This window comes from Crocodylus porosus, unplaced genomic scaffold (assembly GCF_001723895.1).
Source record: "Crocodylus porosus isolate Cpor-Errol unplaced genomic scaffold, CroPor_comp1, whole genome shotgun sequence".
Classification (NCBI taxonomy): domain Eukaryota; kingdom Metazoa; phylum Chordata; order Crocodylia; family Crocodylidae; genus Crocodylus; species Crocodylus porosus.
This window is the reverse complement of record NW_017728942.1, coordinates 7,919,517-7,941,779: the sequence shown is the minus strand read 5'-3', so window position 1 is coordinate 7,941,779 and position 22,263 is coordinate 7,919,517. Positions and strand designations below refer to the sequence as shown.

General features: G+C 50.8%; 1 protein-coding gene across 1 annotated transcript in view; it reads left to right on the top strand.

Annotated features, from left to right (window-relative positions):
- LAMA5 (laminin subunit alpha 5) overlaps window positions 1-22,263 on the top strand; it is a gene marked incomplete at its 5' end in the record, with an annotated part of 123,173 nt that overhangs the window by 30,673 nt on the left and 70,237 nt on the right. Inside the window, one exon of the mRNA XM_019548091.1 lies at window positions 18,213-18,330. Coding sequence (XP_019403636.1) covers window positions 18,213-18,330 — 118 coding nt within the window. The remainder of the gene's footprint in view (window positions 1-18,212; window positions 18,331-22,263) is intronic.

The window sequence follows — 22,263 nt, the reverse complement described above, 5'->3', positions numbered from 1 at the left end:
GCCGACCTCTCTGACAGTTGGGTTTGGACGTGAGCTGGGAAAGCCAACAGACTGGGGCTATTTTGGGGTGGAGAGTGAATTCCAGCATTATGGACGGTACATTGTCAGCATTTCCCCTCGAGCATCATGAGTGCTTCAAGCTCCAGACCAGTGCTGCAAAGTAGGAGACATGCCAGGATACTGGGGGCTTTCTGAGTAAGAAACAGCCACCTAAACACCAGGGAAATGCACTGAGCAGCCAGCGTGTGTTGCCAGGACAAAGTTACAAAGGTTTTTAGCAGCTGGGCGGCAGTGCGCTGTGCCAGCTTCCAACTGGAGCCCATTGCAATAGAGGTGACGGTCACATTGGTCGCAATGGCGAAGTCCATACTGGAGAGGAATGGTAAAAGCTTCCTGGCCAGATGCTGATAGGAGGTGAGCAGGAGAAGTTGTCAAAGACTATCAGATAGCAGCAATATGTAAAAACAGCTGGCCATCTCACCAGTCCCCCAAGCTGCAAACAGTGTGAGACCATCCTCATAGATGTCTATGCTCAATCAAGGAAGGAGACGCAGCCTGGTCCTCTCACTTGTTGTCCCTGGCTCGCTACAGTTGGGGCACAGATTGTCTTTTTTTTCTTCCCGCCTGTACCAGCTTTCACTCATTTTTGCCCTAACCTCACCTGGGAATGAGACTGTACTTTTTGGAGGAGGTAGGGAAAGGAAGGAGTTGGGTGATGTGGCCTTGTCCAGCCCAGGTCTTCACACAGGCTGTAGAAGATGGCTTTGCACGCACTTCGAGTGAGGTTGCCCATGTGTTAGCTCAGGGGTGGCCACCCTGCCCCCTGTGCCACAACTGCCACCGGGAGCCCCTGTCAGTGCCACGTGACAGATCAGGGAGGGAGCAGGCAGCAGCAGCAGAAGCTGCAGGTGGAGGCGCAGATCAGGCAGGGAGCACGAGCTGAAACAGATGACGCGTCCGCAGCGAGCCATGGGCCATCATGTGAAATCGGAGGACATCCTGGCTGTGGACTGGCTCAGATTTACAGCAAAACTTGAGAAATGGGAGGCTGAACCCAAAGCGAGGAAAGCAAATTCACTTTGATTGACAAAACAGCGTGGCAGGACGCTGCATGACATGTTTGTCGGAAAAGAGGTGGAGGGGGGCCCAGCGTTTTAGGCTGATAGCCTGAGACCCCAGAGAGCTGAGTTCAATTCCCTGCATTGGCACAAGCTGCCAGTGTGGTCACTGAGCCCAAGTCTTGCTGAGCCCCATAAGGAATGGTACTGCCTTCCCGACAGGGGAATTGCAAGAATAAATACAGTCCAAAACTAGGGTGCTTGAATTGTCTGGTAATGGGGGAAGCTTGTGTTTAATATTACCTGAATAAATCTGTGGACTACACTCACTTCTGTTCCCAAGCCAAATTACCTGGAAGTTTTGCCAGAGGACCACCACTGCTACAAAGCTTCACCAAAGGCACAAATCCCATTTTGTGCTTTGTGTCAAGAACCTGACAGGCACAGCAAGAGGAACTCAGTGTTTTTCTTCTGCTTTTCCTCTTTGTAATACTCTTTGCTTAACAGAAACCAAAAATAAAAAGACCTTTCAGGATATAACAAGCCAACCTAATCTCTTATTTTGTGAGTTATTTGGTCGTGTTCACTGTGGGAATTGGACTCTACTTGTAAAAATCTTCCCGGATGTCCCTACATCATTTGCAATCCTAAAAATAACACAAGACTATCAGCCTTGGGGACCTCTGAGTTGCTTTTCTGGAGATTGTAGCAAAGCCAAAGTAGGTGAATAGCCAACAGTGCATTTGGATTTGAGAACCCCCTAGGAAAACTTTGGAGATGACTAATTAGTTATTGGCATTAGTTAATGCCAAGCTTTGGTGGCTAAGACCCTGGAGTGTACTCCCCTAAGGAGTGAATAGCTACAGAGAACAGTAGCCTCTTATGGAAATCTGAAATGAGTCTGAAGAGGTCAATTATCTTGGTCCCCAAGAAAACTATTTTCCAGATTAACCACTGGCCTTTCTTTAATCAGCTATGGTTGGGTGCATACCCTACCCAGCGATCTCTATTCCTCGTCGTAGCCTTTAAGCTGGCCTCCTAAATGAAGGAGCTGAGAAGCTTAACAAATGGCTCCCACTGGAGTCTCCTGGTTTGAGACAAAGCAGCCTGTTTCCTATCGCCACGTCCATCTTTATCTTGAAAAGGCTGTTTCCGTCCAGACTGGGACCTCTGCCGTTATAACGACTGCCTTCCTATGCAGTTTGAAGCCTCTGAAGAAAACCACAGCAGGAGCCTGAATCACAGGCTGAAACTCTCGACCCACGGACAGCACACCTTGCACGGGGAGCCAAGGGCGTCCGGATGGGGAGGTGGAGGGGTTTGTGGGAGCTGGGTACAAAGCTGAGGAGGGCTTGTTGCAAAACTCAGGGGACTCCCTTGTCTCCGCCACAGCCCCGGTAGCAACCCTGGGCTTGCATCTCCACCTGCTGTTCTTTCTGCCTCACCTTTTCCATCACTTCTTTCTCGGGGGTGATGGTCTGCTTTGTCACCTGATACGTCCGTTTGGTGTCGAGCCTTCTGTGGAGTGGCGAGGAACATGAACATAATGTCTTGCTTGGTAGGGCATTTTTATTCTTGGCCATAAAGCTGGGGTGGTGCCCTCTAGAAGGAAACAAGGCTTCTAAAATAAATGGTGTTGTTGGCCTTATAAATGAGGCTGAGTCTGGGAACCCGGTCGCTGCAGAGTTGCTCGGTCCCCTTTTCTGCATAGTTGTTGCCTAACTTTGGATGCAGCTCACCATCTTCCAGAATTTGGCAATTCCAGGTCGTTTGATGCAAGCTGCTCCTGACATTACATGGACTCCCTGGATTTAGTCCCGTTTGGAAGGAATATGAGAACTCGACAGTCACCTGGTTTGAGATGCGTGATGGATACTGTTCATCCTTTGCAAGCGAAGCTGACCGCGTCCAACTGGGGACTGGGGAGAAAGAGAGAAAGGAAGCAGGAAGGAAAAGGGGAGGGAGAAAGAGAGGAAAAAAGAGAGGCGGGTGGGTGCAGGCTAGGTCGCGTGGGTGCGCAGGTGATTTATAAGCCCAATCTCTGCCCTGAACCATCTGCTGCAGCAAGGGCAGGAGAGCAATGAGGACTGGGCACGAAAGGTCCTCGTTTTCCTGGCCACGCACTTCTTCACTGCCTCCGCCACGTGCCACTGCTCCGCTCTGGACCGATGACCTCCAGGATGGACATCATGAGCGATTTGCTCCCATGACTCCGGGTCAAGGCTGAAACTCTTTAAGGACGCCTTTAGGGTGTCCTTGTACTGCTTCTTTGGTGCACTACGAAAGCATACTCCATTTGGCAGTTCGCCGTTGAAGATTTTCTTCAGCAGGCAAGTGTCGGTCATTCTTGAAAGGTGGCCGGCCCATCTGAACTGCACCAGTTGCAGCAGGGTGTGAAAACTCGGGGTAATGAGTGAGAGAGGTTGGGTTTTGTCTGATTTAAACAAATGGTCCAAGCCGCTGCTGGTTCAGGTGCCTGAGGCTCTTTCTGTTACAGCCAACGCAGATGCCCAGGAAGAGACACTGGGTTTCTTTCCAGCTCTACCTTTTGTGAGGTTTGGGATGAATCGCCAGGCTGTGAAAGGGCCTAGATCTTTGCCCCTTTCCAGTTTCGCACCATTTGGTTTGTGTTGCTAAATGGTCTTTTTAGAGCTCGTTCAGGAAGGGCCTGCAGAGGCAAGAGAACAAAGGCCAGTGCGAGGCCTTGCATGCCAAGATAGTTTGACTACTTAAGACCACCCTGACTAACAGATTGGAAAGTTGCAGGGAGTTTTAAACTCTCTCCTCTTCCTCCTAACCCCCCAAGAAAGACACTTTGTTCTCCCCACCTAATCTCCAAACCTCTCCATGCAGCCAAGTTGGCTCGTGACGTACCTGAAATAACTTCCAGCGTGTTTAACTTGGGCCAGCGTGTTGCTGGATACAAGTTCATTATGTTCAAAGCTGTATGACACAATACATATGGCTTCACCCTTTTTTTTTTTTTAATTGCACTGAAGTCTGTTTCAACGGCTCCACCTCTCCAGCCTCATTTCTCCACCTGGCCTTGGGTTAGGCACAAGAACTCCCCTGTAACCTCCTTGGCCTTCTTCCTCTCACCCTCCGCATTCTTGCTCCGCTAATCCATCTTGTGATGTCTGACGTTCAGTCCTTCAAAGGGAAGGAATCCATCTGTCTTCGACTGCATTTCATCTCAGTTTCCCCCTCGCTTGGTAGGAAGGCAGCCTCCTATCGTTAGGGGGACGTTAGCCTGTGGGGCGAGTGTTTTCATGCCGAGCCTGGCTGCCGTCTTCTTTTAAAGTTTACCAGAGTTCAGAAATGCTTAAATAAAGCAGGGTGGTGAGGGGAAGGAGCGGTCCAGGGCAAGGGGTATTTGTTCAAGGGTGTGGGGAGTTTAACCAGCCCCCTTTAAATCAAGATTTGCTGTGGAAGGAGGGGATAGAAACGCTGCAAACCTTCTCATGTAGGGGAGTAGATGCAAGGTTTTTCTCGGTTGTGAAGGGGTGCTGGGCCCTGAGCTATCTGAGGAACCGGGGTGGGGCATTTCGGTTTGTAATGCAAGCTGAGCAAATCTGCCTTTGTGGTCTTTGCCCTGGCTCAGGGTTTTTCTTATCAGTGGGTTTCCCTTTGCATGTGCTGGAAGTCTTTGCCACCACTCCTGCCTCTGATTGCAAATGCTTCCCATTTCTCATGGGTATGGGATTTTTCTCCTCCTTACCTAAAGGAGCCTGAGAAAAGGTATGCCTTGGCTGGTTAAGGACTGGAGAAAGGGGACAGTCTGTAACACACCAGTCCCCTTTTCTGCAGTACTCCTTACCCACTCCACCTTTTCTCTTGGCTGTATTTATCCTTGGTCTATACTAACTTGACACTTGAAAGGCTTCCCCACAACAAATCCAAACAGCCTGTATTTGCTTAGTGCTGAGAGTGTACTCGGGGCTGGACAAGGCGCACAAAAGACGAGAGTTACTACCTGATCAGTGTGAAGGACCGGATCTGCAGCTGGTGCCAGCTGAAGTGGCTCCGGGGGTGGAAGGCACGTGTCAGGGTGCAATACAGACCATTATTTTCCCCTTCTTCCTGCCATTTTGTTCCTCGGTACCAGTGACACGATTTGAAGTGGCTCCATCGCTTAGGAGGGCAACATAAGTGCCGTTTGTTCCACCAACTCCCAGATTAGTTCAGCCACACTGCAGAAACTCATTAGCAGCCTACACTGTCTCCGCACAGGAGCCAGGCAAAAATAGATGGCCGTGTTGTTCCTTTATTTTTATTTTTATTTTTTTTAACTTGAGCAGAAAAATGAAGCAACGGCATAAAAGGTCAGGCCAGGCTTCTTAGATGGGAGCTTCTTTCTATTTGGAGGAAGCCGAGGAATTTTGGCCCGTTCTGCCTGCTGGAATTCCTGCCTGGTAATGTGGGAGTGCTCGGTTCAGGGGAAACGGCTCGGCTTGTTTATAGGTCCAGTGGGACCCTCTGAGATTTCTCCTGCACTCCTGTGCATCCTGATGCAGGCAGCCTGCCTCTTGCAAACTCTTATTTAGGGTCTCGGTTCTGCCATACAGGGGGCGGCAGGGCTGCATGGAGACGCACTGATCTGTCTACATGCAACGTGGTGCCGGATGGAGCTTAGCTCCTGGGTAAGGCTCAATTGCAACAGAGCTTGTTCTTCCCTGGGGGTGGAAGGACCCATGGGAAGGCTGCTGGAGGGCTGTTGGCAAAACGCGTGAGTTTAAAGGCTGGCTTTAATCCATAAGCTCCAGTTGTGCTTACTTATTTGTGCTTTGAGCACATCTCAAGGTTTTTTGTGGTTGAGAGAGGGGCTTGGGAAAAGCACACGCGTCGGATCATGTAGTAAGACTACAGTGTAGGCAACCTGTCGATGGCGAGAGGTAGAGAGACCAGATGCATTTCCATAGTAGCTAAGTGTCAACTTTAATTGAAGTCATGCCTTGAGGGGAGCATCTGTATGTAGTTTTATACTCTTCCTCGTGTGCCGAATAATTTGGGCACAGCTGCTTCTTGACGCAGCGGGTAGGGTTGGACTGTTCCCTCGTCAAAGCTGAGTTTAACTGGATGCTGGTGGTTAATGGGGACTGGAAGATCAGAAAACAGCTGTGATGCACCTAGAGCAGAGGTGGTTGGCTTCCAGCTAACGCCTACTGGGAGAGGGTCAAGCCCCTGCCTGGGAAAGGAAAAGGTCTGTGTCCTTCCAGTTCAAGGATGTGCATCAGGCATGCAGTCATCCTCTAAAATAAGCCACTGTAGGGTGGAGCCTTTTAAGACGCTAATGGAAAACCTTTGCCAGTCAAGTTGGCATTAAAGTGAAATCATGCCACTCCCAGCAGGGAATGTAGTGCCTGAGGCTTGCAGGATATAGATAATACTGGATCTGCCCATGCTCTACTGCTCTTCTTTCCTCTAGGACAGTGATTTTTCAACCTATAGTCTGCAGACCCCTGGGGGTCCACAGGCTATTTCTAAGGGGTCTGCGAAAAATGTCTGTGATCAATCAAAAGTATGTGCATACCCACATTTAAATTCAAAGGGGTCTGTAGCTCCATTGAAATTTTTTTTAGGGGTCTGCTAATGAGGGAGGTTGAAAACCACTGCTCTAGGATTATGAGTTGGTTTTTTTTGGGGTGGGGAGGAGGGCTTCTGGTCACTGCAGTGACGTGGGAGAGAATAAGATGGTTAATTATGTATTAATAACCAATTTCATACATGTGAAAGGGTTAAACAATGGATGTCCTCTTTTTTTTAAGGCTTTTAGTTGGAGTTCAGGTGATGGGTAAATAAGGGAAATACCAACCTTGATTGTATCGGATACAGTTTGAAAGGCAAGGTAGCATTTGAGAGAGATGTCCGTCTGAAAGGCTGGGCCGGACTGGAGCGGTTTGCAGGGTCCAGATGGGAGTCTTTTCTCAGCCCTAGTTTTGTGTCTGTGGAAATGGGTGGTCAGAGCCCTGTTGACTTTGGAGTGCTGACTGGAGGGTGCCCCCACCAGCTTTTGAAAATTGGAGACTTTTTTTTCCTTCGAGAAAGAAGCATGGCTATTTTCAACACAAGCCAGTTTGTGTAGGTTGCACAGCTGCTTGTGAGTTTGGTCCAGCTACCCCTGGCTTTATGGGCATGCCTCCACGCTGGAGGCCTGTCCAAAGAAGGCTGTTCCCAGGCAGTTCAGAACTTGGCTACCTCGCTGCGATACCCATTGCAAGCCTTGGCAATCCCCCGCCGGCGAGGATGATCGTCTTATCTGTGGGTCTGAAGATGGCTAATGAGGCTGATCCCATTGCGGTAACTGGAGATTTGGCTCACCCAGTTGCATCGGGGCCCGATTCTTTGAGCCTTGTCTCTTGTGAGGTTAAGACAAAAATTCCTTCTCTCCCACTTTTGTTCCTGGCCAAGGAGAATATTCTTAAGTGGCTTCTTCCTTCCTTCCCCTTCGCTAGCCAGTAACGCCAGTCACAACTGCCAGGGCAGACAAAGCCATGTAGAAAGTTTCCAATGTGATTCATAAATAATCCTGCCATAGACCAAATCTAACCCAATACGTTCTTGAGAACATCTGGCTCTTAAAAGACTTGGGACTTCCTAGCGGCCTTCAAGGAGTCCAAAGAGATTGGCAGCTCAAGTAAAAAGCCCAAGACTTAGAAATCCTGCAGACAGTCACGGAGAATTTCTCCCTATTGGCCCTATCTTTGGCTGTAACGGTGTTCAGAGGAGGAAGGGTTACCGCAGCTGGGGTTGATGTTTGCAAGAGGCTTTAAGTATCTGGGGGCTTATGCATGCATGTGCATCTAGGGTGGAGGGGAGAGGAAGAAAGGGGGTCATGCACTCTGGAAAGGGCTGAGGGCCTTTGGACAGGGAACGCATACCCTGGAGAAAATGAAGATTGTCCATTAGCTGTCCAAAAGCATTGTTCGGATTACAGGCCTCTCCGGGCAGCGCCGGTCTCTGTCAGGAGAGACAACAGCCACCTGATGTTCTTGGATCTGTAAACTGAACCTCTTGCTTCCCTTCCAGACACTTAGACATAATAGCCGGGAGTAAGAAGTCGTGTTAACCCCTCCTTAGCTGGGGGCTTGGAGCTGACATATAAGTGGCCTGCTGGCAGGGAGTGCCCCACATCAGTTGGCAGTAGTCAGCAGAGCAAATGTCAGCCCTGTCCCATGCAAGGGAATAGGTTTCCCCTTGGCCTAGAGCGTTACGACCATGCAGGCGGGTGGGAGCTTCTCCGTGCACGCAGCCAATCTACTTCTGGGAGTTTTGCACCAAGCAGCCTTTGCACCACCAAACCCACCAAACCTCAGATGAGGCACACAGTTGACAGCCCAGAAGTCACAATCTTGTGGCCATAGTAGAAACATTTGATGCAACTGTCAGATTCCAGCAAATCTGTGAATTCTGCAACATACCTTGCCATAAGGACACGAAAATGAAGGAAGTGACCCTGTGCCGTCCCTGGATTCAGTAAAATAAAACCCCACCGATTTCTTTTCCGTGTCTCTGTCCGCTCCCATGGCGTGCGGCAACACAGATGTTTCTGAGCAGTGTTTTCCTTGGAATCCTATATAAAAGCGAGTGGGTATGTTCCCCGGTGCCTCTGGCACAGCCCTCGTTGGCTGCGGCCAGCGCAGGGCAAACGCAGGCACTGGCCTTAAGCATCCCTGCCCGGCTCACCTCCGTGTGCATGCTGCACATCCTCCCGTCTCACTAGCTCCACACAAGGTGCACGTAGCAGACATAAGAGCTGCCATCGACTCCGTCAGACCCTGGGTCCATCTCATCTAGTCTCGTGTGTCACGCCGTGGGAAAGGGTGGATGCTGGAAGGGACAGTGAACTGGGTATGGCCAGGGTTGTTTCCCACTGGTCCTCTCTTGCTTGCAGCCCTCCAGTATTTAAGGTCTAGGAAGCTGTGATTCAGAGGCAGCATGGGAGTTAGGGGACTGCCTCTGAATTAACTTTCCTGGACTTTAAATGCTGGAGGGTGCAAGTGAGAGAGGACCAGTGGGGTGGTGGGAAATTTGTCATATAGCAAGCGCACCCTTCCCTGCTACAGCTACAAAACTATCCCTTATGCTCCTGAGCCTCTCCTCTGTGCAGCACTTAGGCAGTCTGCCCAGTGCCTTGTGCCTCGGCGTCGGCTAACTGAATAGCCACACATCAAACGCTCCTGCCATAAGTAGTCTGGTAGACCAGGTTTTTTTCCCCACCCTGAAATGATTCAGTGCTGTCCAGGCTTGCCCAGCTGAACTGTAATGGCTCATTCAAGGGGCTGCAGATCCAGCCCAGACTCTTTGCAGGAAACAGTCCCAGCGTCCCTCCCACTGAGTCCCAGTACAATTACTGGCCCCTTGTGCAGCTCCGGTGACTGTGCCCCAGGGCTCCTAGTCCAGCCTGGGCAGGGCCAGCTCCCTGCTGAGGCTGTCAGAGCTTACAAAGCCATCTGCTTGCTAATGATAAGCAGCCCACCTGGAGGACCAGGTGTTGGCTCTTTAGTGATTTTTAAATTGCAGAGCACCTAGCCCCCCTGGTACCTGCCAGGGAAAATTGCTACAAAGGCCATTACAGCCAATTATCATTTCTCCCTTCGCTGAAGGCTTCCCCGATGCTTAAAAGACTTTGCTGTTAAGAACAGATGCAATATTCCTGCAAGGGGCTGCTTACTACCTTGCGCTTGGGGACAGTGGGATAAGCTTACTATTGGCACTGAAATCAGTGTTCATCTTACATCCTGTTCCCACTGATCTCAGGCAAGAGGCCTCAAGGATTTAAATGTTTCCTTCTTATCCAAGTGGCCGGTTTTTCTTAAACTCAGTGGCATGTGCCTCTGGCCCCGAGGGGATAAGGAGGAGCCACTAAGTTTGGGGGCTGGATTATGCACTGTTTTGGCACAAAATATGTTATTAATTTTGTGTTTATATTAGGGGGATTTTTGTCCCCATGACATGCTGAATGATCTCTGACCAGAGCTATAAAAAGACTTCTCTGATGAAGCAGGTTCCTGGGAACTGTAACATTTGCTGTGGGTACGATCTCAAGGGCTCAGGGTTGGGTCTGTCATGGAAATAAAAAAGAAAAAGGACTGTGTGTGTGTGCGTGTGTGTGTTTAGGTTTTTCTTCTAGCTAGATTCCTCCATAATTAACCTACTGTAGAAAGATAAGAACTAACTCACCTTCTCAGGAATGTAGTTCTGGTTTCTCTCTGGGAGGGATGAGGCACATGAAAGGGTTTTGTGTATATGGACAGAAGAGTCCCTGCAGCAGTGTTTGAAGAATGGCTGCATTTGCTTTAAACCCTGTGCTTATAAAATCATTTAATTGTGGATAATGTGTTTTTTAGAGCAAGAATGCTTTGCTTCTAGAGCCTGCATTGCCTGTGAACTGATGCCCACCTTTTACAGCCTTTTTACAGCCCAGTTTTTACAAAGCTGCCAGTTCAGGAGTACCATTTTGACAGGCGCACACATATTGCGTGTGTGTATGTGGGTGGATATATGTGTATATGAGTGTGTATGGATGTGTGTGTGTAGATACATATGTGTGTAGATAGGGGGGGGTGTGTGTGTGTGTGTAGGTAGGTGTGTGTGCGTGCGTGCAGATATATGTGTGTGTGTAGGTGGGGGGGTGTGTGCAGATGTGTCTGTGTGTGTGTATATAGATATATATATGTGTGTGAGGGGTAGATATATATGTATATGAGTGTGTGTGTGTGTATATATACGTATTGTGTATATGTGTGTGTGTGTGTGTAAAAAAAAAAATAAGAAAAGCATGTGCCCACGCATGTGTCTGATCCAGATGGGTCCTTGACTCTGCAGGCGCTTACAAGTACTTGTATCCTAATGAGGCCATTCACAGTCAAAGCCAGCTGTGTGTGTGTGTGTGTGTGTGTGTGTGTGTGCAGGTGTCTACAGGATCAGGGCCTAAAGGGTTTTGTCACAAAGGGATAGGATGAAAGGAAACTGTCCCTTCTAGCAGGGCAGGACTATTTTCTGGTGAGGTTCTTGCGCATCCATCAGCAATCCCACGTAACAGCACTTTAATAGAGGACTCCTCTCCGTGCAGAGAATTCACCCTGCTGCCACTTGAAGGTCGAAAGAAGCAAGAAGGCAGGCGCGTCGGTAATGAGGCTTTGCTGCAGCAGCCCCATAAATCGATCACTTCAATGAGAACAAGTGAGAGGAGGCAAAGATATGCAAGGAGAGGGGGAGAGGCCAGGTCGGCTGACCCAGAGAAAGTCACAGATAAAAAGACCAGCAAGGCTCTCTGGCTTCCCCTGCCTCTACCCCTGATGGACAGGTTTATTGGCTGCCATAGAAGACCTGAGAGCTGGACAGTTGGGTTATTAATTATCTTTATTTTCCACTCTTCCTCTGGGAGGGCAAACATGCTGCCAGTTGTGGGGACGCACTCTTCCTCTTTGCCCGACGAGCTGGCAAGCAGCATCCTGAGGCATCGCGGCTACGGGCAGCGAGTGGGAGCCGTCTGCTGTGGCTTGGCACAGTCTGTTGGTCATGTCTGCTCCTCAAGCCTTTTCCCCCTGGCCTGGGGGCTTGTGGGGTCCACAGGGCCTTCTGTGTCATGGTCTGGGAAAATATCCCACTTCATTAGAGGTCTGCGGTAACCCCCCATGACATTGCCAGGAGTGTAGAGTTGAGTCTATCTTCCAGGTCCCGTGGTCCTTCAACAGGAGATGTGTTCAGTTCAGATAAAAAGGTGACAAAAGCTTCTGTCCTTTCCAGGACTCCTTTTAAAAATGGGTCATTCCCTACAGTAGCACAGTGGATGTTCCCGTCTTTAACGATGTCCACGTGTGCATTCTCAAGAACATCTAGGACGGTGAGGCAGCCTAGCTTGTGCGTGCAGGCAGCTGGGATTAAAACCCTCATTTTCTGGAAGACCACAGCTCCTTTAAATGCTCTATCTCTGGCAAGTAGGCCTTTCATCCCGTGTCTTTGCTAGTCCCCAGTGGGTCGATGTCTGTAGTCTACTCTATTACTAGAGAAGACTTTTATTTGACATGTCATGTGTGCATTTACGTGTGAAAGTATCCTTGATGCTTTGAAAGAGGACGGGTGAGAATTCAGGTTGTTAATAGAAGAAAACATCGCCCAAGAAGTGATTCTTGCTAGTTCTGCTTTCTTGTGGCACTTTCCCATATACCTTCAGCAATTGTGAAACGGGTGGTGGGCATAGAAAATCGATGCAGACATGTTCAGGGGTTGATGTCTTGAGTGACTCTCCGACTTTTTACTCCAGGGGTTCAAAGAATTACGGTTCCAAATGGGCTGCATTTCTTTTTTCCTCGCTCATCAAAGGCCCGGTGTGATTGCAGGCAAAGCCGTTCGCTGGGATTACCTTGGGGTTCCTAGCATAAAAGCATCCCTGAAGCATCTTGTTCTCTCCAGGAGGTCGGCTTTGTTCCAGCTTTGCTTGCATTTGTTCCACCTATCAATAATTTTGATTAAAGCCACACATCGTCCAGAGCTGGTAATAGCAACATCAATTAGCACTAAAGATCTTACTATTTTGAAAGAAAATGTGTTGCTAGTTAACACCTACTCGCATCTATCATAACTCTCTGGCCAAAAGCTTGACCTCCTTCCACTTATGATGTTTATGCTGTGCTGCCCCCCCAGTTAATGCTTCATTGTGCGCCATCAACTAGCTCTGTTACAACAAATGCAGCAAGGATAGCTGAGCCGGAGAGCATCCTGGAAAAGTTATAGATAGTCTAACCATGGTGGATCTACAATATAAAGACAAGGCAGCATTGGGTCCATCCGCTTCCTCATGTAGCCTTCCATGCTTGGTAGTCAGTTCCCACGGGCCAAACATCCTCTTCCCTAGTCACGATCTCTTCTTGAAACCCAGCCATTTGTTAGGCTTTCTATTACTGATAAACTATACCTTCTCTGTTCCTGTCCCCGCAACTCATCCATCAACTGCCTGCATTGTTTCTGCCCAGCTTAGATGGTCCGTGGCTGCGTCTGAGCTGAGGTCTGTGCTGTGTCACGTACACTTCTGATGCTATCTAAGCAGCAATCCCAAAGCTGTCTCACAAACTTGATCCTTACAGAGCGTGGCTTCTGTTTTCCGACAGATTCGTCCCCTGGAGCAGCAGCAGCATCTGCTAGGTGCATGCAGTCTGCCTTGTTAATAAGTCTGCTGCTCTCCCACATAAAAGGCCATTTGCATGTCATCCAGGTGCTGCTCTTGCTCAGGCTTCATTCTCTGCCTATAAATTCAGCCCTCAGAGAGCAAATGCCACTGTATCATGTTGGCCAAGTTATAGTAATGGTGTGATATGGACAGCTCGGGGGACTTCTCCAAGTCCCCAGTCTCCAACTTTAGGTTGCTTGTCCTTACTTCAGCCCCATAGGCCTCCTTCCTTGGTCCTGTGATATGGTCCTAGACCCCCTCGAGTTCTTTTAGACATCCTGGGATGAGACTGGCTTCCCAAGTGGCAAGACCCATGAGCTGTGGCATGTTGCTCTTGCGTTGCAGCAGTTTTGCTTCTCTTTTCTTTTGACCCTGCCACTGACATGCACAGACAGCTCCCTCTCCTTTGAGAGCGCGGGGCTTTCTGAGCTCCCTTTGCACTGAGTCCCTTGTGCAGGCTTTGCCCCCATCTTTGTTCAGCGTAACCCAGGCTGCCACTACAGGGTTGGCTCATTCCCTGCCTTGCTCCTAGAAACGAGCCAACAAGGAGGGGCTGGTTGTTGGGCCAGGAGCACATGCACTAAATGTGACACTTGGCAAGTCCCACCCGCTTTTCTGCCGAGGGGAAAAAAACCTTGGCTCAAGGAATATAGAGGTTTTTATTCATCCCAATGATAGTACGAGCTAAATAAAGACTCTGGAAAAACATGACTGTGTTTCTTTTGGTATATCGGTTGGGCAAAAAATGGACTAAATATGGAATGAAAAGTCTCGCTTTCTTGCCAGCTTGCACTCTATTTTTGGATCGTGAATGCGCGGTGGGGTTTTCTCCACATGCGCACTCGATACAAGCCTTCTGCCTGGATTCTTTCTGGCAGGCCGTCACCTCCAAAAAGACCGGAGGGAGTGTCGGCAACTTTAACAAAATGCTCCGCTAACCTGCCAGGATGTGGACCTGAAGGTGGGTTTGCTACAAGCATGGGCTCCTGTTCCTTTTCCATGGAGTGGACAAGAGTGTCCTCTGTATGCTGCACCACTTAACAGATGTAGAGCCTTTCTGGTGTCAATACTTGAAAAAGCCTCGGTGAGCATCTGATGTAATAATGCAGGAATAACACTTGCGAGATGCAGACTGAGCCTCTGAACTGCACAGATGCTTCTAGGGGGGACACAGCAGTTGTTCAACAGAGCACAGTAGCACTGGCTTAGGGGAGGGGAGTGAACGTATAATGTGCCCTTTGGGAAAGGGGGTTGAACTAGATGACCCCTGGAGATCCCATCTGAGCCTTACTCTTCTATGATTTTCTATGCAAACTCAAGAGGTCCTTAGGTAAGATGTATATGCCTGAACTGGGATTTAGCCAGGAAATCATGGCTCCCCCGAAACTTGCCAGGTGATCTCATTAGGACCTTGGTCTTGACTTTTTTTTTTTTTTTTTTTTAATGCAAAAGTATCACAAAATCTCTAGGAGCAAATTCCTCCTGACAGATGTGAACTCTCTACAGTCCTACCCTCCACACGTGGGTGGGCTTTTTGCTGGCATGTGCGAACATTTCCCAGCCGTGTGGGCACTGCTCTCTGAAGTGCGTCTCCGCAGAGAAGAAAAATAGAGCTGTGTGCGCACATGGCGACATGTTACCACTTCGATGGTTTCGCAAGTCCTGAAATGAATGAACCCATTTCCTACCTGGGGGTCAGAGGTAATTTAAGGATCACAGGCCCCCAGTGTGATGTACTAAAGCACTAGCAGCAAAGGTAGCAGCCGGCAGCATCGGCGCTCTGGCTGCTTTTCACTTTAAAACCTGCCAAGCTCCACCTTTAGTTGTGCACCAGGCTGCAGTGCATTTGCATCAAGCCCTGTTGTCACACATGCGGTGATTCGACTGCGTTGTAACCCGTACAGTCCAGGAGAAGGAGTATGGCTGAGCCATTACTCCAGAATAGGGGGCAAGCAGGGGTTTTGAATCAAGGCTGCATTTCATCTTGCAATTAGAAGTGTGGCTTTCCTGGAGTGCATGTAGAGTCCTGAGTGCTGTAGAGAGCTGCTCGCTGGGGTTTGTTGCCTGAAAGTAGAAAGCTGGTTACCTTCTCGGGGAACACCTATAACACTGGTACAGAGTGGGGCTCCAGGGTGAGGTTTGCCGGAGGCCTCCCTGCAAAACTTAAAAGCTAGCAATTCCCAGTGCAGTAAAACTCAGCCAGGACCGGGGTTCCTGGGTGCTATGGTCACATAGAAGGAAATGCCAGTCCCTAGTGGTGAATATAATCCCCGTTATACAGATGGGGAGACTGAGGCTTGGCAAATCAGAAGGTCTTGTTTTCGGAGGCAGTGAGCACCTGCAGGTCTTGCTGACTTCGGTTTGAACTGCGAGTACTCAGCGGCTCTGGAAATCGGCCCCTACGTGATCTGCCAAGCTCGAGTGAGAGTCAGCATTGACACTGGGGTTAGACCTCCTGTTTCTCAGCCTTTGCCTTTTCCGCATGCAGGGACATTGCTGGTCACCGCAGTGCAGATCCCCCCCTTCTTTCAGCCTTTGTGAGCAACACATCAGGTGTCCTGCCTGAGCCCAGCACGCCTTCTGCTCCCTCGAAACCGTCACCCGTCTTGTCGAGCCGAGCGCCAGTCCTGCTGGGAAGTGAATGCGTCCCATGGAGAATGAATCTTGGAGAAAGGTTTATAGCAGAGGGGATGCGTGCCTTCCCTGGCTGGTACTCTGTGCCAAGAGGCAGATGTAGACCTGTGAGAACCGATCCCGGAGGGGAAACAGCTGACAGCGAATCTGGCTTCTGGGGCATTGCTAATGTACCACAGCTTGTTCCAGGAGCTGGTGAGCAGAAAAGCTGCCCCTCCAAGCACTGGATTAAAAGCAAGGATTCTGGAGGCGGTAGCCATTCGAAGAGCGTGTTTTGTCCCTTTGCTTTGGTCTCCGGCAGCGGGAATGTGCAGCTGCCCCGGGTGGCCATGCCTTCACCTCAGCTCATCGGGGCTGCAGCTGCAGTTTCATTTATTCTCTCCTGGCCCTTTGTTTTAGTTGGGCCGTAGAGAGAACTAGGAGGGTGGTGGTTGGAAACAGCAAATGTGCAGTCTGTTGCACGGTCTGCGGGGGTTGTTCGGGAGACGGGCAGTGCCTGCACACTGCTTGGGAGGTGCGGGGGTAGACGCAACAGCATCCCTGAGCTGGCTCAGGTGCCAGCAGCCTTGAAGCCAAGGACGACTGGGCTCCAGCAGTCTGAGTAGGTCTCTAGGGTCCTAGGCAGGCGCCAAAACCCAGGACACGGTAGCTTTCCCGCTGCCTTAGCTAGATTGAAGCCTTCTGAGCGGTGTCTAGCTGTGCCGCGGCGCATCTCACTGCTGTGTGGATGCATCCTCAGCTGGAGCAGTTGTCCTGGCTCCATTGACTTCGACAGCGCTGTGACTGTGCACCCAGCTGAGGCTCTGGATGAAGTGTTTCTTCGTGCTTGAACCCCGCGCAGGGGAAAGGAAGGAGTGCTCTCAGTCCAGTTCATGGCAAGCTGGTCTCCTCCTCCAAACTGCAGTTAAAACGAACCGTTTGCAATCCCAGCAGGGATACCAAGGGCGGTCCAGGGCTGACTGGATTATCCTCTTGCCCTTCTCAGCAGTCCGCCAGGCCCGGACAGGGGCCAGCCCCTCTGCAGGCAGCAGGTCAGGCACTGCGGTGCCCACCCGCTCTCAGACCTAGGGTAATCGGATCACTGCTGCACGTCTCTCGGACGCCCTGTTTAGTTGATGTGGAGCCTTAGGTGAGGCCCCGGCTTTGGGAAGGAGGCCTCCTGGTCCTGCAAGCAGCCTGCCGGGAAAAAGGCAGTGAAATCCGTCCACGCTCACTTTGGTTCTCCCTCGGGAAACTTCCTGTTTTCAAAGGCTTTCCTTTCTAATAATTGTCAGCTGAGTGCTGCATGGTTAGTGTGGGGGTCCGTGGGGGTGAGATTTTAACCTGGAAGGTCACTGCACTGGTGACCATTATGGATGCACTGCTGGGGGTCTCAGCTGGGACTTGGGCTCCTGGAGAGGCTCTTTCTCAGCCAGGCTGGATCCCCAGGCTACGCAGCTCAGTGCTAGGAGCTGCAGATCCACATCTCTACCTTTTGCGATGGTTTTGACATGAGGAATTTCCCCTGATAAGAGGACTTCATCTGCTTGGAAATACCACTTTCTGACAGGATGATGGAGTGGGGGTTCTTGGAACGAGCTGGTGCCAGCTGGGGAAGGGAATTTCTGCTGTAGCTTTTGTTTCTTTCTAGCGCTGACATTTTAGCTGTCTAAAGAGCACATTTATCCATTCTTGGCAAGGATGTTGCTGAATAAATCAGTGTCCGGACTAATTGGGAGTAGCCCAATGTAACAGCCAAGCTGAAACAGGATGGGGCTTCTCTGCCCTGTCTCTCAGGCCTCCTACGGCTGCAAGAAGAGCCGTTGCGGGCTTTGTGTTGCAACCACTTGCCACTAAGATGGGTCGGGTGCAGTGCTGCAAACGGGCAGGAATCGTAAGGGAAGGGCTGTGTGACATTGACTGTGTCCAGGCGGCAGCCAAAAGGACCAGGCCGATGTTTGCTTGCAGCCTGTGACAGCATCACCGCAGTTGGTCGGGTGTCTCCGTGGCGCTGTGTTGCGTCCTGGGCCCCGGGCTTTGTCTGTTCCTCTGCTGGTTACGGGGGTGAATTCGGCTGATCTGAGCACGCGGCCCACGGGGTGCGGGCATTCGGCCCCATCCTGTTGGGCAGATGCCGCCCTGAGGCTGATAGCGAATATAGCAGGTTCTGACCTCTCCTATTGTGAGACTGTCTTGCCGTGGCCAGGGCCCTGCCCCACACCCACAGCGCGCGGTGATCCACGTGGGAGCAGAGAACTGCATCAGTCTGTGCTTACAAGGGGGGTGACCCGTTATGGATGAGCTCCTTTACAACCGTTGTATCACGGAGGGCTTCCTCTGCACCAAGCTAACCAGGCGTCCCTCTCTTCCAGCTGTTCCACGTGGCATACGTCCTCATCAAGTTTGCCAACTCCCCTCGACCAGATCTTTGGGTGCTGGAGCGCTCTACTGACTTCGGCCTCACCTATGAGCCATGGCAGTACTTTGCCTGTAAGTACGGCGCTGGCAGGGGCAGGCGGGATCGAGGTACCAGTCCACAAAGCTGGGTTGAGTAATGAGTTACGGGCTTAGCCCCACACTAAGCAAGAGTCTCCTTGGGTATCTGTAGCTCTGTAACACAAGGAAGAAGATACCTTCCCCCTTATCTGCCGTCTTTTCAGACTGGCTGCAATTTAGAGATCCCTTTCCCATGCAATTCTTTAGCAAATGACAGAGAGAGTAAAGCTTTTTGCTAGTCTCTGTTGTCGTGCCAAGGCCCCACTCGCCTGTGAGTTGCTGCTACAGCAGCGAGGCTTGGAGGCAGAGGAGGCCTGGTTGCTTCGTGGTCTCTGACGCAGGCCGTGCTGGTGAAAGAGCCATGTCTACACTGTTACGGGAAAACTGGGTATAGATTACTGCCTATGGCTGGTGCCTCCCCACGAGTGGCAGGGAGCAGGAAGATGGGCTGCGTGCATTTATTTCTCAATGTCAGTTGAATTTTGCTCTCCCCCAGTTTCTAAGAAAGCCCCAACCCCTTATTACGAGAAAACAGCTGGAGGTAGAAGCCTGTTGTCTCCAAGCATCTGCAGGGCAGCCAAGTGCCTGGAAATGTGTTAACCACTGGGTCTTCCTGGGAGCAGCGGCAGTAATTGGGAGAAGATGTGAGTGAAGATAAGCAGCAAGAATTTAGAGCAAACGCAGAGCCCTGGCAAGGAAGGTGTCTTTCAGAGAGGTCCCTCTCCCGACATTACCTGGCACCCCTCAACCTCTCCTGGCAAGCCTGCTTCTTCCCCCCCGCCTCCCACCTCCTGCATGTCCTGATGTTGCAGACCCTCCACAGCACTAATTTACTCTACTCTGCCTCATGCAGACGGGGAGAACAGGCTGTCAGTCTGCTCGGGTCTCACTATGTTTGCTGTCTCCTGGCTGTAGTTTCCCTTCAGCCCTTCATGTCCCTACCTGCTGCTCCTTTTTTGCCACAGGGGCTGCCATGGCATCCAGCAGGAACGCAGCCTGCAGCCTGCCTCTCCACGCTGGGCTGGCTCTGAGCCGCAGCCCAGCTGATTAGTGTTCAGTGTCAGGACCCTAATTCCCTGGTTTGCCATTGTGGCAGTGCAGAGGGGATGGGAACCAGCTTGATCTCCCATCAGGACATACTCCCAGCTTCAAACTGGTGCAGCTGCCTTCACTAGCACCCCCCTGGGTATAACGCCATGCAGGAGACTTGCCCCACAGGGCAGATTTGGCCACAGCTCTCAGAGTAATCTCAGGACCAGGGCCTTGGGGCCCAGTACAGTCAGGATGAAGCTTGCAAGAGTCCCTGAGGCTGGTACATCTGCATCAGCTCCCGTCACTGCTTCGTACTGAGATTTCATGGGGTTCAGCCAACAGCTAGCCATGATATGAACCTCCAGCCTTATGGAGAATTGCTGTAGAAGTAAGGAGGGGTGACACCAATAGGTTACTGTAGCTTTTCCTTCAAACCCTGCAAAAGTCAGTAGCAGGAAAGAGCCTTTCTGTAGGTGTCCTTTCGACCCAGTTTCTGGAATTATCTAGGAGAGATAAAAACTTTCTCCTCTACTTTCTGTATAAGCAACCAAGGCAGTAGACCCTTCCTGTTGACTTCTGTAGGAACTTTCCATAAGGGACCCCCTTTTATTTCTGGGGCTACCTGTACACACGGCTCCTGCTTCCAAGAACCCAAGTGTTCACATCTACAGCTGGGGCCTTTTTCCATCTTCTGCATCCCGCGCTCCCCAGGGGTAGTTACATTTCCCAGATTTCCCTGTGCCCCTGCAGCAGTCCTCGGAAATGCCGGTGGAGCTGATGGGTTTCTCGAAGCAGAAAGGGGAAAAAGGATTGAGCTGTAGATAAAACACTTTACTAAGCTAGCATTCAGATGTCCGCAGGTTTGGGCTAAGAGAGACCATGGCAATGGTGTTCTCTCCTTGTGGTGGAGATGCGTGGGGGGCATGGAGAATGCTGTTTCCAGGCCACCAAAGAAGTCGGAGTGGGTGGGGGAACGGCAGCATTTGTAGCCTGAAACCACATGAAGAGTTGTTCCCCAGGCTGTGTTTCAAGGTCTGTGTTTGCCACAAGGACAAAACGAACGATGTGGGGATGTTCTGGATTCAGCTGTTAGGCCAGGCCCCCTGTGCCCTGCATGCACTGCTGAGCACGTCTGCTGAATCAGAGCGTGCGTTTAATTTGCTTTGTCTTGCTCTGTCCAGCAAACGAGCCGTGGTGGGGAAGGCAGCTGTAATAGGCAGCACAAGTGCAAAACTGCTGGCTTTGATTCCCTGTTCCCCTTTGGATTGCACTGAACATGTGTGGGGACAGCTCCGGTCCGCCAGCGGTCCTCTGAAACGCAGGCCATGCTATAAGGTGCATTGGCAAGGCGCGTTTAACCTTGACAGGGAGGGAGAGAGTCGTGTCGCCGATCGCCAGTGTGATTCGCATGGATGAGAAGGCAAAGGAGGGGTATTCACTGCGCCTCTCCTCTGGCCTCCCAGCCTTTCCAGGCAGCACATGCTGTACAGGGGACCCTGAATTTCTGAGGGTCACTCCCACAAATTGTGCATTTCACGGGTCCACGTCATCCCGTACCCTTACAGAGATGCCTAAGGAAGTCCCTGCCTCTTTCTCTGAGGAAGAAGCTGTTTGTCAGGTTTTGTAGTAAATGGGAGGTGAGGGTGCCTGGCACCTGGTAGAACAAGCCCCCCGGTGCTCACAGAACACGCCTGCTGTAGGGACCCAGCTCAGGGATGTAACGGGCTGCCTGACCCCTGTGCTGGCCGAGTCCTGGCTCTAGGAGTGTTTGGGGAGGTCTGGGATGACTGAGGGAGTGCCCTGGTCCTTAAAGGCTCTAGTAAACAGTGCTGCTCCCTTCCCACTGACTCGAGGCAATGGATGCCAAGCATCCCAGTGGACACCAGGGCCTAGGGACTGCAGGAACGTATGCGTGGCTTGTATAGCCTGTGACGTGCACCTCTTCAGCTGAGCAGCAGGAGCTGGGGAGCTGCTACAGCAACAAGAAAACACTTGGCATCCTTGTCCCCCGTCCTGGCTCCCTTAGTCCCCAGGCAAGGCTCTCGGCCTCCGTTGCGTGACTGCACAAGAGCGGACCGGAGAGGGTAGTGACCAGCAGTAGCTATTCCCTGGTACTTGGCCTGGCCTGCATTGCCACTTAGCAGCAGGATCTCCAGACTGCTTTCCCTGCTGCCCATGGCATAGCTGTGTAAGATTTCAGCTTTCTGTTTCCTGGCATTTATTGACTGAGAACCACAAAAGTTTGGAGGGGGAGGAAGACATGCAGGGAAAGAAAGAAAAGGCCCCTCTCTGCCATGTCCTGCAACAGGCTCAGATTGTCCCTCTCACTCTGTTTTCCAGTGGCTTTTGCTGGCCCCGTATAAATGTCCCAGCAGGCAGGTCCCTCAATCCCCTTGTGAAGCTGTTCCTGTCTAGTAGATCCATTGTTCAGATTTGGGAATTTGCTTCTCTGCTTCCCCTGAACGTTCCTCCTTTGGAGTTTGTCTTGTGGCTTTTGGTTACGCTGCTTTGTACATAGTTGTGCTTCTTCACTAGTGGTTAAGAAATGCCCTCCTGGGTTCAGGATTTTGTACAAATGTGATCCTCGGCCTGGAGGGGATATCAAGTGAGTGGAACAAGGTGGCATTGCTTTTGCATGTGGTGAGGTGGAAATTTTCCTAGAATTCAGGGTCCAGTTCTGTCCTTTCCCTCTGAAAGAGATGCCAAGAAATCGGAAAGAAGCTACAAGAATAGCCCAAGAGAAACCTACATTACAGGGAGAGACTAGAGAAGCTCAATCCATTTAGTTTGTCCAACAGGCAGTTAGAGGGGACTTGAACAGTCTGTAAATACCAACCCAGGGGACAGATTTCTAAATGCCAAAAGCTCTTGAGTCTAGCAGGGAAAGATGTAACA